Source organism: Zonotrichia albicollis, chromosome 3, assembly GCF_047830755.1.
Source record: "Zonotrichia albicollis isolate bZonAlb1 chromosome 3, bZonAlb1.hap1, whole genome shotgun sequence".
Taxonomy (NCBI): domain Eukaryota; kingdom Metazoa; phylum Chordata; class Aves; order Passeriformes; family Passerellidae; genus Zonotrichia; species Zonotrichia albicollis.
This window is the reverse complement of record NC_133821.1, coordinates 75,846,568-75,860,671: the sequence shown is the minus strand read 5'-3', so window position 1 is coordinate 75,860,671 and position 14,104 is coordinate 75,846,568. Positions and strand designations below refer to the sequence as shown.

Here is a 14,104-nt window from a genome sequence, read left to right as displayed (position 1 = left end):
TTAACATTAGCTATTTTTAAAAGCTGTCATTTTGATCCGAGTCAAGTGACAACCTCAGCAAAAGGCCCTTCTTCCTCCTCCTAGCCTTCTAGATTCAGTTAGAAGAGCCTGGCTGAGGAAACAGAACCAGGTAATATGCATTAAGTAGGACAAGATGGTGAACAGCTTTAGACTGTTTTGTTTCTCTGGTTATTTTTGGAATGTAATGCCTTTGGTTACTGGTATGACAGCAGTCATTAGAAGAATACACAGATGCCTGGCTTACTACTTCCAAACTTGTATCAGCCAAGAGACATATACATCTGATTTCATAATATTATGTTGAGATTTGCTGGGTTTATTTAGCAACAAGCCTGCAAACAGCTAGAAAAAGTTAGTGACTATTTTAAGGTAATGCCCTCCTCCATTTTACAGGTCAAAGGAGAATGAAGCTTCAATGGAGAATTGGAAGGGTGAAAAACAGTAGTGTCACTGACAAAATTACTGGTTTTATTAAAGCCAAAGCCTGAGTTCAAAGGATGAGATACTGAAATAATTTAAGTGCTTAGAAACTACTCAGGGCTAGAAGTCACTGCACCAAAACAATGACTTATGATGAATAACACTTCTATGCATGTAGTACATCTAACTGTATACCTAGACATACACCTTTAATTGTACTTCTAGACATTAAAAACTAAAGCATGTGTAACCAAGAGGTTGCATGACAATACAGTACTATACAAACAGTATGCAAAGCAATGCTATTGCCAAATACACTTCTCCTGTGCTTGAAGAACGCACAAAACCACAATGTTTAATATTAAATTGCAATCTGTCTTCTTCTAAAGAAGTGTTCAGTCTGTCAATTTGAAACAAATTTTTTGCACATTCATGATATTTCCAATACCAACACCACCACCAAAAAAACGACACCAAAAAACCCACCAGACTGTTCTGCTGATACGTTTTTGTAAGACTTGTCAAACCAAAACTCCTTACAGGATTGAGTACTTCAGAGTGCTGCGCCCATACTAATTTGCAAGTGTATGAAATAATTTAACTATAAATACCTTGTACAGTTACAAATACAACTACTGATTTCCTTTGTCAAATCTACATAAAAGACTCTCCAGTTTACAACTTCTACATCTGAAGGAATGCATTGCAGTATTGCATTTTTAACTCTCAACTGGCACTTCCATCTAAAATGAAAACTGCAAAAGCCTTCTTCCATAAAGCAGTACTCAGCTCAAAACAGTAACAACAACAAAACCTTAAATCAATATATATTCAAAACATGTCTTAATTTTTTTTCATAAGGTTTATATTGCCCTATATAAAAGCAGCTAAAGGTTGGCAGATTTTAAACTTTCCGGGTGTTGCAATATCAAGTTTAGTCTATGTCCTGAATGTTCTTCCTTCTCTAGTTTTTAAATGTTGAGATGTTGTTAACATTGACATTAGTAGTAAAATCCACGTCTTTCCAGCTTTTCTTTAAATATCTGTAGTGTGTTGATGTATGGGATTTAACAGCTGAAGTACAGATCAGAGCAATAATACCTCACAGTCTTCCAGCTCTTTGTAACTCTATATTATTTAATTTTGGCAGTGAATAATAAACAAGAGGATGCATATAGAATCTTCAGGATCTTTTCCAACCTCATGATTCTTAAGATCATCAAGTCCAACTGTAAACCTAACACTTGCAAGTTTACCAGTAAACTACACCCCCAGCTGCCATTTATCATCTCCCCCAGTTTATTTATTTATCAATTAATTTTTATTATTCTTTTGGATGTTCATAAAATGAGGAGGAAAAAAAAATCTGCGAGAAGCTGATATATCCACAAGAGGCATTTTAGACTAGTAACATATGTGAATGTGTGATCAGACAGTTTTGCAACACCACACTTTCAACTACACACACATATAGGAAACATCTTTGGAACATCAAGTTATCAGCAGCCTCAGAAGAACTCTGAGTTACCAGTCAACCATTAAAACTATGTGGGTGGAGAGCAAAGGAATTAATTTGAGTATATATCTTTTTTATATTCAAAATATTTCATTCTTGTCCTCCTTCTTTCTTCTTGATGTCTTGTGATAAAAGACTGTAAAGTCATTGACCCAATTCCCACATCACAACACTGAGCTCTGAAATACACCCACATCAGGTCAACATAGAACCCCTGCAGTCTCACCTTACAGGTTTGCAATGATAATGATGGGAAGAACCATTTGAGAGCTCTATGATCCTTATTAATCACCAAATTCCATAATTTTTGTCCTACAAAACGTGGATAGTAAGAAAGACCTCTTGAGGTCTAAATTACAAGCCACAGCTGCTTTAAAGCAATTTACAGTCATCAACTAGAAAGCATTCAGACAAAGATAATAACAGATGATTTTATTGAAGTTCTGAAGAAGATATTGAGAGCCTGAAAGCTCTACTTACTTCTTCTGAACTATATCAGATGTTATAAAAAACATGGTATTTTTACCCAGTTCCACCTTTCTCCTTATACTATCATGGGTACAGAGAACTTCTCTGTGAATATCCCTTGCTAAGATCATAATTACTGTGGAATAAGGACAGAGTTGGAACATGACATGGAAAGAGTCTGACAGGGAAGATGGATAAACTACCCTAGCATGATTTAAAAAAGAAAAATTTTAAGATAGACAATATTTCTGGAGCAAGTTTCTCACTTCCTACCTGAGAAGTCTCTCCCTTCAGAGAGGACTTATTTCAGCTATCTTTGGAATAATTAACATAAAATAAAGTTAAATATCTCCAGAGAAATGTAAATTAATTGAATATATAGTATTAAATTTTCAGATCTTTTACCCTTGCTACTATTTTTAATGTAGTAACATAATATTTGTTCACACATTGCCAGTTAGAATAATATGGAAAATAGTGACATCAAAATACATACTTAAATCACACCCGCCTCAAAATTTCAGTTCTTTTCAAGCAATCCTGGAACTGTTACAAATACTGGCCTACTGCCAGTGTTAACACACATTGGAGAGATGACATAAGGCTGCTTAAAAAGCCAAATCCCAAGTTTTTACAAAACTGTTAATGGCATCAACTACAACATGATGACAGCTAACATCAAAACAGTTCTACAGGGATTTTTAAATTCTCATGTCTTCCCTGGTTTTAAAGGCTCTTTTTTTAAAAGTTTTTGTATAATTTTATGCACAACGAACCTTCTGCAAGAGGTTTAGTTGTTTTGTTTCCTGAGGCAGAATACTTCCAAATAAAAACTGACAAAGTTTCACTGGAAACATTTTGTTAAGAATCATTTATATAAGTTAAACCTTACAGCTCTTACTTGCATAAAACTGCATTCTGTGATTGCTGAGGGAGACCTTTAACCATCTCAGAAAATGAGTTCATACAACAAAAACCATAAGCATCTGAATTAAAAATGATCAAATTTGCACTTCAGTCTTTGAAATAAATTTACTATCTACATCCCCTAGAAACTGACTGGATTGACAACATTAATGCCTATTGTCTAAGTACTTCTCTCTAACACAGGAAAAAATCTAAGATTTTCTTTCCCAAATATAGGCAAGAAACTGTTGGAAGAATTGAGAACAGAAGTCAGGTCTCAGAAGTCTTGGATTCTAGTTTCTTGTTTACTCAAGGATGATGTGCCTTGGTTAACTTTGTTACCATCATCTTTGAACTGATTTTTCTGGAACCTTTCCAAAACAGAAACATCAAGTTCTAAGTATGTACCAAGGAAAAACATTAATGTTTTATACAGTTTCTATTTATTAAATAGACAAAAATGCTAACTGTAGGGTAGAGATTGTCTTCATGGCACGTACAGACTCTTCTTCCAGAATCACACAATAGTTTAAGGTTGGAAAGGACCATAAACTGTCAGCCAATTCCAACCCCCCTTCCACACCTTCCACAACACCACTGCGTTCAAAATCCCATCCAGCCTGTCCTTGAACATTTCCAGGGATGGGGCATCCACAGCTTCTCTAGGCAACCTGTTCTAGTGCCTCATCACCCTCTCAATAAAGAACTTCTTCCTCATACATAATCCAAATCTATCTTCTTTCAGTTTAAAGCCAATCCCCCTTGTCTTATCGCTACAGGACCTTATCAAAAGTCCCTCCCCAGCTCTCTTGCAGGCTGCCTTCAGCTGTACTTCAGGTACTGGAAGGCTGCCCTGAGGCCTCCACAACACCTTCTCTTCTCCAGGCTGAGAAAGCCCAGCCCTCCAAGCCTGTCTTCATAGGAGAGGTGCTCCAGCCCTCTGATCATCTTTGTGGCCTCCTCTGGACTCTCTCCATGGCCTTCTGATCCTCTCCCGAGCCCTCCTCTGGACTTGCTCCAGCAGCTCCATGTCTTTTGTGCGCTGGGGGCCCCAGAGCTGGACACAGCCCCCAGGTGGGGTCTCAGGAGAATAAAGTAGAGGGGGAGAATCAGTTTCCCTGACCTGGTGGTCACATTCCCTTGGTGCAGCCCTGGATACTGGGGGGCTTTTGTGCAAGAGCACATTGCCAGGTTGTATTTTCTCATCCACCAACACTACCCAGTGCTTCTTTCCCATCAGATCTGCTGCAGTTAATATAAAATTTCTGCAACAAATATCATACAACCAAACCAATAATGAAGAGTCTCTTTTTATAGTCCCAGCACAAATCATGCAGCTATTCTGTAGGAGTCACAGATTTATGTTGATGTCACAAAATTTTCACAACAGACTTTACCAACACACTTAGGATATGGATTTCTCAATCAGAAGCACCCAAGCTACAAACTACATCACAAAGAAAGAAAGAGGAAAAAAAAAAAAAAACAAAAAATCAACACCCCAACAAATCCAAAATGAGAAACAAGACTCCTGAACTCTTGTGGAAATTGTGAAAACTAACACCATTTTCTCCTATTGATACAAGCATGGCAGCACCTTGCTTTTTTTCTAAATCCAGTTGTCTTATGCAAACTAATTAAATATATATGTATATTTTCATCTGCAGCAGGCATAATTCAACACTGCATTAGCATTCCTGCATGCAGCAGTACAAACACATATATGCAATCTCATAATCGCAGTTTATTTCTTGTTGGCTTTAATCTTTGTGTCAGATGCTACTTTATCCCAAACTGGTACACAGATCTTGCAGAATGCCTGAAAATAAGGAGCTTATACTGAAGAGGAAGACCTAAAATTGCTTCAGTTACAGTCTACGGCAGTCTTCGAACATGACATGAAGTATCATCTTGGTTTTTTTAGACCTGAATTTCTAACCACTTGTTTCACCTTCCCCTGCGAATTAAGCATATTAAAGTTAAATCAGGTAAGTCTTTCTCTCCTACCCAAAAGTAAAAATATAGTTAAGCACTTAAGAAGTGTTTTGCTCAGTGAAATGGATTCATACCTTATTTTGCCTCACTCTGAATTACTGATTAAATCTGGTTATTAAACAAATTTCACCTTTTACTTTGTGTTCCTGTATTGTTTTGACTAAAACATCAGATTCCCTTAAGTAATGCAAAAACATAACTGAAGAATCCTAGTTTTGGAATTTTACATTTAATTCATGAGTGACCCTCATCCTCTGTGGGGAAGGCATTTTCTGCTGCTCCTACTCCTGGCTCATAATACAAACTGTACAAAAGTAATATGGAATCACATATTAAAGTAACATGTATGGAGTCACACTTCTTTTGTCAGAAGACAGAAGCTGTCTGGATAACTTCACTGTGTGTACTCCTTGGATAATGAGCATTTGGATCTTCTTTTACCACACTGTATTGGTGGGTTTGTTTTAATCTGGCAGAGTGTCTTCTGCTCTAAATCCACATGGGGAATTATTATATCTTCAAGGCACTCCTAGAGAAGAGTTAGAACTAACAGTTGAAAGACATGCAAGAAGTACTTATACATGACACTAAACAACTTGAGAAGCACAATTAAGAAGTGGTACTCGTACCAATAAATTTCTGGATTACTGAAGAGGAATTTTATGCACATATGCTGGTAAGCATTTGACAAAGCTAGAACAGCAGAATTTGGTCAAAAGACCTAAACAGATATATCCTCAAATCTTTTTTGCAGCACCTTACTTCAAGGATTCGTCTGCAAAGTGAAGTTAATTTTTCTCTGACAGATAAGTCTCACTTAGGAAAATTAAGTTTATTACATTTATATTTTCTCCCTGTAGCTTGAGTTGTTTCCCAAGGACTGATTTCTGCAGCCAGCTCTCAAACCAGGCTTCAGATTCTAGAGCAGATTAGATCATACTTTACCCAGAAGTTTCTATAATTCTTTTAAGCCTCCCTTCCTGACAGGTCAGCTAGATCAACAGAAATGTAGGACCTGAGCCCTCTAGCTACAAAACTGTCAAAATGTGCACCTCTACTTTAATGAAATACATCTTATACAATACCTTTAATCTTAATCCACATCTTAAAAGTCTTAATTTTATTGTTGCAATAGGCGCGAGAGAAGTATTTTTATATACACCTTGGTTTACAATTAAAAGCACTATTATTCACTCCAGAACTTCACCCAGGGAAGATCACCTGATTTCCCAAGCTTTCTCCCTAAGACTTGAAAACAAAACACAACATGCAAACTACAACACTGCCAGAATCTGCAAGTCATTGGGACTTGCACATACAATACTCCAGCCCTGCAAAAGCCTAATTCACTTGTAAACTCCTTGTATGAGCACATAGTTTGCAATTATTTGAAATACACAACAGAAAACAACTCACAGATTTTATTTACACTAATCTGAAGTCTTTGTCAGGACAGACTTTCATACGATACACAGAATCTTAGGTGAACTTTATTTGGAATCATAAAAAAATTGAAAAAAAATTACTTTTACTGTCTTTGCATTTTCCAGTACAGGAGTTCAAAATATTTCAGCACCATGCATTTAAATCCATAATTAACTCACATCCACCTCAAGATATCTGATGCATAGTAAGTGAGAGTATACAGGGCACATGCCCAGTGATGTGGAACTCGTGGGTCACACACAAATGACTTCACATCAGAAGTGGAATGCTGTTTCTGAAATAAACTATAAACTGCTGGGCAATTTCCTAGAGAAAGTAAGGGAAACATACCAAAGGCATACACACAGATATAAATTCTTCTTTGAAAGTATTACTTTACACATGCACCTAGGCCTTAAGGTAAGTCTAAAACCCATTTAGGGTCTCCAGGTGCTTTTTACACCTTTTGGAGAGCACAAAGCTGTAGTAATATCTTTAAGGCTTTACTTCATTATTTATATGCACATGGAGCAAAACCAAGGAGATCCTTCAGCTTATTTTTTCTCTTGAAGGAATTAAGAGTTCCACTGGTGTTAGCATCAAAAGAAATTGGACTTTGAATTCAAGGACAAGATACCCCTCAGTTATCAGCTTTCCAACACATTAAGGTGCACAGTGTGCCACAATAAATACTATTTTTAACTGGTCAATGGTGCATCAACTGTACATAAATGTGAACTGCCTCCACTGTGAGCCTGCCAGCAGTCTTCATTCTCTTCACTCTTAGTTCCAACGAAATGTCACCTTCATCCATTTTAGCATACATGTAAAGAATACTGGCAGTTCCCACAGTGCTTTAAAATTACCTTTAAATGTTTTAGCTATTCGATTCCGGACAAAAATTACTTCTTCTGCTTTAATAAAGAGAGTCTGCCTCTCATTTCCTAACTAATGCCATTTGCCTACAGCTTGAGCGTCACTAAAGAGAGATTACAGCACCTCAGCATTGTTTCAAGTTATTCTAACTAAATCACAGGTCGGGCCTACCTGCCTTAGCAATAGGCTTTAAAAACACCTCCTAGCTTGACTCCGGCCTCTCACAAAGATACAATGTATTCTCTAGGCTGGGGATGACATAATGAAAAGCGTTCAATCAGCAACAGCAGACCAGAAATTTTCTCACACTTCACCGTCACCCTCTAAGGCATTTAAGCTATTACCAGACACCTTAAATAACAGCACTTCAGCAAAGGAAAGGCAAGCATCACTTGAATTTCCCCATTTAAAGAGACTTCCGAGTCTCAAGGTCTTATAACAGAAGAGAAGCCACAATTTCCGCAGAATAAATAACCAGCACCAGCCCGCAGTCGGGGATCCGCTCCCGCGCACGGGGATACCTGGCTGTGCCAGGCGGGGTTCGGGCACCCCGAAGCGGGGCCGGTACTGCGGCACTCCCGTGCGCGGCTCCTCTCCAGCCCCGGCTCCCCGCGCTCCTGCCCGCGGCGCCGGGGGATGCTCCGGGCACCCAGGGCGCTCCAGGCTCGGCCTCGGGGCTACAAACCCGGCCGCATCCCACCCACCCGGATTTGCCATCAGCCCCCACAGCCTGCCCCTCTCCAGGCCCAGCACGCCCGCATGAGGGCAAGGAGCGAAAGGAGACAGAGCGGAGGAGGAAGACACCCGAGCCGGCGAAGGAGCCGGCGCGCCTCCCTCACCTTCGTCAGCTGGGCGATCTTCTTGCTCATTTTGAAGTGCAGGTCCGCGGTCTGCTCGGCGCCCAGCCCCGCCTGTGCCGAGCCCGAGCCGAGTTTCCCCGCGCCGGGCGCGGAGCCGCCGCCGTAGCTGTGCTGCGACTGCTGCCAGCCCATGCCCGGGGTCGCCATCTTCACCGCCCGGCTCCCGCCGCCGCCGCTCGGGCTTCTGCCTGCCTCACCGAGGACCGTGCCCGGCGCCCCGGCCGCGATTCGCTGCCCGAGGCGGCTCCTCCCGCCCCGGGCGCTTCCCTCGGCCGCCGCCCCCGCCGGGCTGCGGCGTCAAAGCTCTGGGAGACGCTGCGCGAAGGGGCGCCCGCCTTTCCTCGCCTTTCCTCTCCGCTCCTGCTCGCGTCCCCGGGCGGGGGAGGCCGCTCGGCTGGGCCGCGGGCGCGGCGCGGCTGACGGGGCCGCCCCCGCGCTGTTTACGCCGCGCGCCCCCGCGTCACTCGCCGGCCCCGCCCGCCCGCGGCCGCGCGCGCCGCCCAGCGAGGGGGACGCGGGCCCGGCTCACCCTTCCCGCCCCCCGCGTCCCGGGAAGCGGGAGAGCAGGGAACCGGGAGCAGGGAGCCCGCCCTCCTGCGGGAAGGGGCGGAGACAGCCCCTTGGCCCCCGGGGCCCGGGCACGGCGCGGGGGAGTCGGGGTTCAGCCAGCGCTGCCCCTCCGCGGCAGGGGTCGGGCCGCCTGTGCCGAGATCCCAAGGCTTCTCCTGGTGGGAAGCCCCGAGGGTGTGGCGGGGGATGCCCCGGGCAGGGCACCACGGTGCGGGTGTGCGAGGGGATGGAGCTGGTCCCCGGTGTGGGACGTGCCGTGCTCTCGCTGCAGGAGGGGCACGGGCAAGGAGCCCCTGGAAATGGGAGCAGGTAGCACGGGACTGGCACGGGTAGCTTTGGAGGAAATTAGGGGCTGGCCTCTTCTCCCATGCAATTAGCGACAGGACGACAGGATAGAAACTTAAGCTGCCCCAGGGGAGGTGTAGGATGGACATTTGCAGGAATTCCTTCACGAAGAGGGGTGATAAGTGTTGGAGTGGACTGTGCAGAGAGGTGGAGGAGGCACTGTCCCTGGAGGTGTGAAAGAGAAGACTGGACGTGGCTCAGTGCCGTGGTCAGGTTGACAAGGAGGTGTTTGCTCATAGGACGGAGCTGAAGATCTCAAAGGCCTGCTCCAACTAAACTGATTCAGTGATGAAACACCCAAAAGTGCTGGGTGACCCAGCCAGCGAGTGGGGATGTGTCCAGCTGAGCCAGCCGATGTCTCCTGGGTCACAGGCACTGCTTCTGCAGCACACAGCCCCGGGCCAGAGGACTGATGGGCATGGAACAAAGGTTCCCGCCAGAGGGGACTCACAGCTGGATTTAGCACAACCTTTAGGCTGGGTTTGACTGCTCTCTTTTTCAGTTCCATCCTGGGCAACTCCTGAGAACTGCCACCCCCTTTAAGAATTTAACATCTCCTTGCTAGGCTCTGGCCTTGTGAGAATATATATATATTAATGTGGTTGGACACATCAGATTCCCAGATTAACAGCCTCTGCACTCTTCCTTTACAGCGTTCTTGCTATTCTCTGTTGAGTAGTTTTATCTTTTTACTGCTTTTTTTCCTGCTCTGAAAATCTCTTCTCTGCCTGCATTCTTTGTAGGCAGGCAGAGGTATCAAAGAGGCAAGCCACAAAAATATACAGCTAAGTCTGTGCTTCTCAGCAATGTTATGGAGGAAAGCATCACTTAGAATTTGCAAATCATAGAAGTAGATGGAATAGTAAAGTAGGGGAAGAGATCCATATTACAGAGCAATGTGCCTCACTTGCTAATAGAGATTCGTGCTTGTACTGTATGATAAATAACCAACTAAACCCGAACTACCAGTGCAAACCTGAGGTCATGGGGTAAATGAGGTTCTTTGATGCATAAACTGGTCACTGTCTGGAAGGCACAATTAGATATTGCTACTATTGATTGTGAGAGTATGAGACAAATACTTGCATTGAGTTCTGCAATTTCTATGCATCAACACACTAGAAAGGTCTTCAAAAGGTCAGAAGTTCTGGAAAAAATCTCTTATAATGAAAGAAATAATTACCCCAAACTATTTTGGATAATACGGAAACTAATAAATAATTTAATCCTAATCTGAAATAGCTGTGTTGCCTTAACTCAGAATTTGCATTGTCCAGGAAATTCTGACACTGATTTTTTTTTTTTCCTTCTGAAGTGGCCCATTCTGGCAACAGAGAACAAAGGACAGATGGTGCCTACCCAGGCAGTGATTCATACAGATGAAATACAAGGGGAAGAAAGAATATTAGGAGCATCTGTTTCAAATCTGTGTCCATAGATTACATCCATGAATAACACATACTTTTAATTCAGTTTTATCCAATTAAAAAATAATTCAGCGATTTTTCATGTCTAGGAAGGTCAAACTACTAATTAAGGCAGTAGATTGATTGTGGAACCTTGGTTGCAAGTAGTAGTTGTGTCTGGCTGCATGTATGCCGTTATGCAAACTTCTTAATTCTCATGTAAAAAGACGCATTCTTTAATGACCTAATAATGCCCCGATATGAAGGAATGGCTGGCTCAATTTCTTAGTGCTCCTAGAAATTTCAAGAGTTACAGAATATTTTTATTTTAATGTACACATTTTAGACATTTTGATAGATTTATTTTTAAATAAATTAGAGCAGTTTGGAATTATTCACATTTCCTCTGAGACAAAAAACCTTACTGTTTTCTTTTTCAGTTTCTTTTTTGAAACCACTTTTGCTGTGGTTCATATTGGCCCCAAAACATTGTTTTGAAGCATTTTGAAGTGATTTATATATGGCCATGCTTATATATGTTCAACAAAACAGTCAAATATGTTCAGGTTTTGTCTCCTACTGAGATGCTAAGTACTAAGTTTTCTCTGGGTGATTTTAAATTTTTTAAAAGTGCGATTAAATATTCTTTGTCAATATTTCATGTGCCATTTAGTAGCTAACTAATTCCGATTTTTTCAAGCTTCTCTTTACACATTTTGTGCCTTTAGAGCTCAGATGGTGACTGCTAAGCTCTTTTCCTTTCAGGTTTGCACATGTAGGATAGAGCCTGTTTTCCTTAAGGTCCCTGATGAAAAGGAGCATGATGCAGCAGCACAGTCAGGATCCTAGTGGGTTTTTTCCTTGGTGGGATTTAATGTCTCATCAGTGCAGTAGGATCTGTCAGTCTCAAGGTCTTCCAGGGCTTGGGCTGAGGCCATCCAGAGGCAAATGAGGAGACAGCACTCAGGGTTTGCTGAAGGGTGCACAAAGCTGTGGAACAAGGCAGGGCTCCTGCCACAGATCATTGCTCCAGAACTGCACAGTGAAACCTTTGGTGTCTCTGTCGCCACGGGGTTACATAAGTGAGATACACTTTGGATCTATCCAGTGTCTCCATGGGGTTATGCACAGAGATACACTTTGGATCTATCCGGTGTCTCCATGGGGTTAGGCACACTATGTAGGAGTGCTCTTGCTGTATGTCTATGGAACATTTTACTGAATTTGAAAATATGGTCAGTGAATGTATGCTTTAAGATTGCATTTTTTAAATACATTTGCTATGGATATATAGCAGCATGTGGGAAGGACTTTGTACTTTTGTTTTCTCTGATGTAAAATCAACAACACTGCCTGTGTGGAAATCTACCTGTGCCTTTATTTGTATCCTACTGCCTATCTGTTTATCTGCATATTTGCAGTTCAAGTGTTCTGGTTTGTGTGTAATGTTTTCTAAAATTATGAAATAACATCATCGAGGTTTGCAAAACCAGGGAAAAAATGACATTTACACTCAATCTGCTGGGAATATTATGGATTACAGATTTCTATGTGCACTAACCCTCCTTTATTTACCTCATCACAGCTCTGACTAAGATAAATGTGTGCAATCACTGTATGCCTTATTTTCAAGCCATAGGCACAAAACTCCCTCTCTGATTCTTTATAGACAGAAAGTGTTACAAGGGTCAAGCTTGCTTTATGGTAATGTCTTTTGACAACTCTGAAGATATCAGGAAGTTGGCGGCTTTTCCTGAAAGGACAGTTAACAAGAAATTTGACCTACTGGATTTTGCAGGTTTGTGCTATTTAATTTGTAACCCTGCAGCTACAACTCTGAACAGAATTTTCAAATTTTTTGCACATGTGTATGAACAAAGTAACTAAATATTTAAAAATAGAAAATATAGGAACAAGTTACTTAAAATACTGAGATTCTTTAAAAAAACATTTTATTTCTACAAAAATTCTAACTAATAATTTATTATATACATATCTTCAGTTTATATGCAGGTTTAATTATTTTCATAAAGTAAAATTCTATATTCATTAAAAGAATAGTATAAAATATTCAAAATAACAACACAGCTTAGACATATCTATCATCCCTGCTTTAATTTTCTGGTCTGAACAAACCTGGTGGAATATAATAACTGAATAAGCCCATGGTGTCCTACTTTAACATAAAGACCTCATTGCTAAGGCTGAGGTTAATCTAGGATGCTGAGGTTTCTGTGTAAGAAATCATGCAAAACCATTTTGTTTTGAAAATGTACAAGTAACAAAGGCTTCTTCTGTCAGCTATATATAGTTGTATACAGAGCCATATTTCCACATCTATAAAGGATCAGAGTACCCAAAATTGTCTCGCTATGGTTGCACACAAAATTGTGAAGAATATGTGGAGGGAGGAGGAGAACCAAACAAAAATAAAAATTAAATATCCTAATAGCGTTGAAAAAATCTCATGACCTTTTCATTTGTGGGTTAGCAAGACTGTGATTTATGGAAGGTGAACAATCTGATCAACATTTCAGGATACTCCATCTGAGTAGTTCAGTGCCTTCCTGCCTCTGTGTTTGCAAGTAAGATTTCAGTCAAAATGACCCGGTGGCACATGGTGACAGACACAGGTTTATGACTACCTGGTAGATCTTTGGCTTTTACATTTTTTGGTTTTATAATTTTATGGCTCCACACTGACTTGGCCTTCAAAGCTTAGAAAACTCAACCCCTGCAAATCTTGAACTAAAACTTGGCATAAATTGAATTTTTCTGAATAAGAAAACAGAGAATGGTGAATACCTATCTGATACAGATAAAGTTGTCTTTATTATGTCTTTTTGCCCATCTAGGAAACTGTTAGTGTGAGGAAAATAATTTAGGTCACCAAATCCTAAAAGGAACGATGCCATTTCATGCATGTGTTCAAACTCAAACTGCTGTCAAGATATGATGAAGGAGAGAATATTTTTGCCTGCAACTTGTGAACAAGCATGTTTGAAATATTGGGGTTTTTTGCTGATTCTTTGGAAAAAAAATTTCACATACTGTAAAGATATGCACTGGCACACAGACAGATTCCCATGAGCAACTATCTCCAGATATTTCTCTCTTTCTTTAAATCCGGTTTTACCTTGTCTTGCACAATATTTTTATCCTCACATGGAGGATATATTCCTCACATATGGATTTTTATTAGAAAAATTAACAATAATCCACTCTTTTACATTAATTGCTTTTAATCAATAAAGACATTTCTATTATTTTAATTTCAAACACAAAAGAGTAGTTAA

The 14,104-nt window shown here is 41.0% G+C and overlaps 1 protein-coding gene across 8 annotated transcripts in view; it reads right to left on the bottom strand.

Moving 5' to 3' along the window:
* Positions 1 to 9,067, bottom strand: part of FAM184A (family with sequence similarity 184 member A) — a 73,840-nt gene extending 64,773 nt beyond the window's left edge. For 2 of the 8 annotated variants that reach the window (XM_074537917.1, XM_074537915.1), the window contains exon 1: positions 8,467 to 9,063. In XM_074537917.1, the coding sequence (XP_074394018.1) occupies positions 8,467 to 8,634 (168 nt within the window). In that variant the 5' untranslated portion in view covers positions 8,635 to 9,063. Of the gene's footprint in view, positions 1 to 8,466 lie in introns of all 8 variants that reach the window. The other 6 variants (XM_074537918.1, XM_074537921.1, XM_074537920.1 and 3 more) reach the window with 5 other exon arrangements.
* Between the last annotated feature and the right edge of the window lie 5,037 nt (positions 9,068 to 14,104).